Source organism: Buceros rhinoceros, unplaced genomic scaffold, assembly GCF_000710305.1.
Source record: "Buceros rhinoceros silvestris isolate BGI_N320 unplaced genomic scaffold, ASM71030v1 scaffold38092, whole genome shotgun sequence".
In the NCBI taxonomy this organism is placed as follows: Eukaryota; Metazoa; Chordata; class Aves; order Bucerotiformes; family Bucerotidae; genus Buceros; species Buceros rhinoceros.
The window spans coordinates 4,840-6,759 of NW_010398967.1; the positions used below are offsets into that span (position 1 = coordinate 4,840).

Genomic DNA, 1,920 nt, shown 5'->3' on the forward strand with positions numbered 1-1,920 from the left:
TATCAAGACAACACCCCATCGCCTCTCAACCCGTCATTAACGCTGCAGTCAGGTCATAACTATGCAGGAACAACCTCTGGAACAAGCTTGTTAAACATTCCCACAGAAGACCTCATTATTTCCAGAAGAAACGCTGCTTTCCTGCTGTTGGAGGCCGTCACAAAAGGAATCGCTCTAAGGCAGCACCTCTAATGTCAGGGTGCAGGGGGGTGGCGGGGGCAGTTTTACAAGACTCCAGCACTGTCGGGGGCCAGGGTGGAGACAAAGGCTGGGCACAGTATAATGGCTTGGGCCAGCCAGAGTCCAGGGCTCCGTCCTCCCTCCCCAGGCAGCTCCCTCCTCCCCCCTCCTTCCTCGCTCCAAGGAGCCAACATCATGAGCACATGCAGGTAACAATTACAGGGTGTCACAGCACAGCACGCAACAGCAGAGGAGCCCATTAGCTTCCTACCTCTCACTGTCCAATTCGCCAGGTCTCGCCACTAAAACATGAAGAACAGACACTGAGTTAGCTGAGAGGAATTTGCTGTGAGAACACGTAGCTCTGGGGATTCAAGGACAGCTTTAATTTGCTGGAAAAGACATGAACTGTAATTAAGAAGGCAGATGCATCACTCCATATGACATTTTGAACGTGTTCGTGTGACAGTACAAGCCTGTGAGCCCCCTCGTTGCTGCTCAGGAGTTGTGGGATGTTGTCGGGAGGGCTGGTGACACTGACAGGCAATAGCAGAACCCACCCACCCCCTCACCTCCCGCCCTCCCTGCGCACGCCAGATGGGGAAGGGAGAACAGCTCGTTCCAGAGAGACATCGCAGGCTGGGGCCTTCTGAGACTTCCTCACCCAGGCTGGGATGTACCAGGTACCTGACAATCAAAATCAGGTTACAAGGGAGCTGGACAGGCTCGTCCTCAGGAGTTGGAGCACTCTGACCCCAGGGCCTGAGCCGAGCCGCTGCGAGGAATGAGGAAAGCTTTAACATCTTTCCAAGAACTAGAGAACAGAGCTGAGCAAAAAGCTGGGAGCAGACTGGGTGGTTAGCTCAGGAACCGCATCTGGGAGCACACAAACCACCTGCCCTGCTGCAAAACCAGCCCGTCCTGCAAAGCCAGCGACAGCCCGAGCTGCCAAGAACAGCGTAATCCCCGATACAGCAACAGCACAAAGGGCAGAGGAATGGCTTTGGTGACTGAATGCGACATCTCTACCAGCAGCAGAGCGGGGCCTCATCTCACCCTAAAACGTGAAGCTGGTTTATTACAGAACCTGAGAAGAAATCCAGACCTATTCCACACGTGCTTCAGCCTCTTGCTCTGGTACCGAGCAATTCACCGGAAGGTGAATCACTGTTCAGAGTCTGCACTCATTCATGTACACGAGACGTGCCACGATTATGAGACGAGTACCAGTGCCAAAAGGGTGCAAAGCTCCTCTGGTGTTTATACAGGTTGGGATTTTCCTGCCCCAGGAAGAACCTGTGTCTGGACTCAGGGAGCAAGAGCTCCAGGACTTTAGCTCCAGGTGTCGCAGAGCCTCTGCACCTCTGGGGGTAAAAGCAGTGCTGCTCAATTTGCTGGTATCAGCTCCATTGTTGCAACTTACCTCCAATTTCAGGCCAGATTTTGTGCTTCCACTTATCTAGACAAAGCACGACTATGAGGGTAAATGCAACCAGGAACAGCAGGCGAAGGGAAGTCAGAGCAAAAAACCTGAGGGGGAGAAACGAACAAATCGGTACTGACCGGATCTGTGCCGCACACACAAACTCACTCAGAATCAGTCACCAGGAACAGTTACAGCCACAGAAAAGCGTGTGAGTGCTCAGGGCCAGCATCCCGCCCACCCAGGCTGCTGCAGGGGGCTGCTTTCGGGACCCGTATCCACCTGCAGCATTTCCAGCACAGCAGCCCTGGTTCACA

At 53.8% G+C, this 1,920-nt stretch overlaps 1 protein-coding gene across 1 annotated transcript in view; it reads right to left on the reverse strand.

Moving 5' to 3' along the window:
* Positions 1-1,710, reverse strand: part of FAM134C (family with sequence similarity 134, member C) — a gene marked incomplete at its 5' end in the record, with an annotated part of 6,097 nt that extends 4,387 nt beyond the window's left edge. Inside the window, 2 exons of the mRNA XM_010131305.1 lie at positions 452-482; positions 1,604-1,710. Of these exons, the coding sequence (XP_010129607.1) occupies positions 452-482; positions 1,604-1,710 (138 nt within the window). The remainder of the gene's footprint in view (positions 1-451; positions 483-1,603) is intronic.
* Between the last annotated feature and the right edge of the window lie 210 nt (positions 1,711-1,920).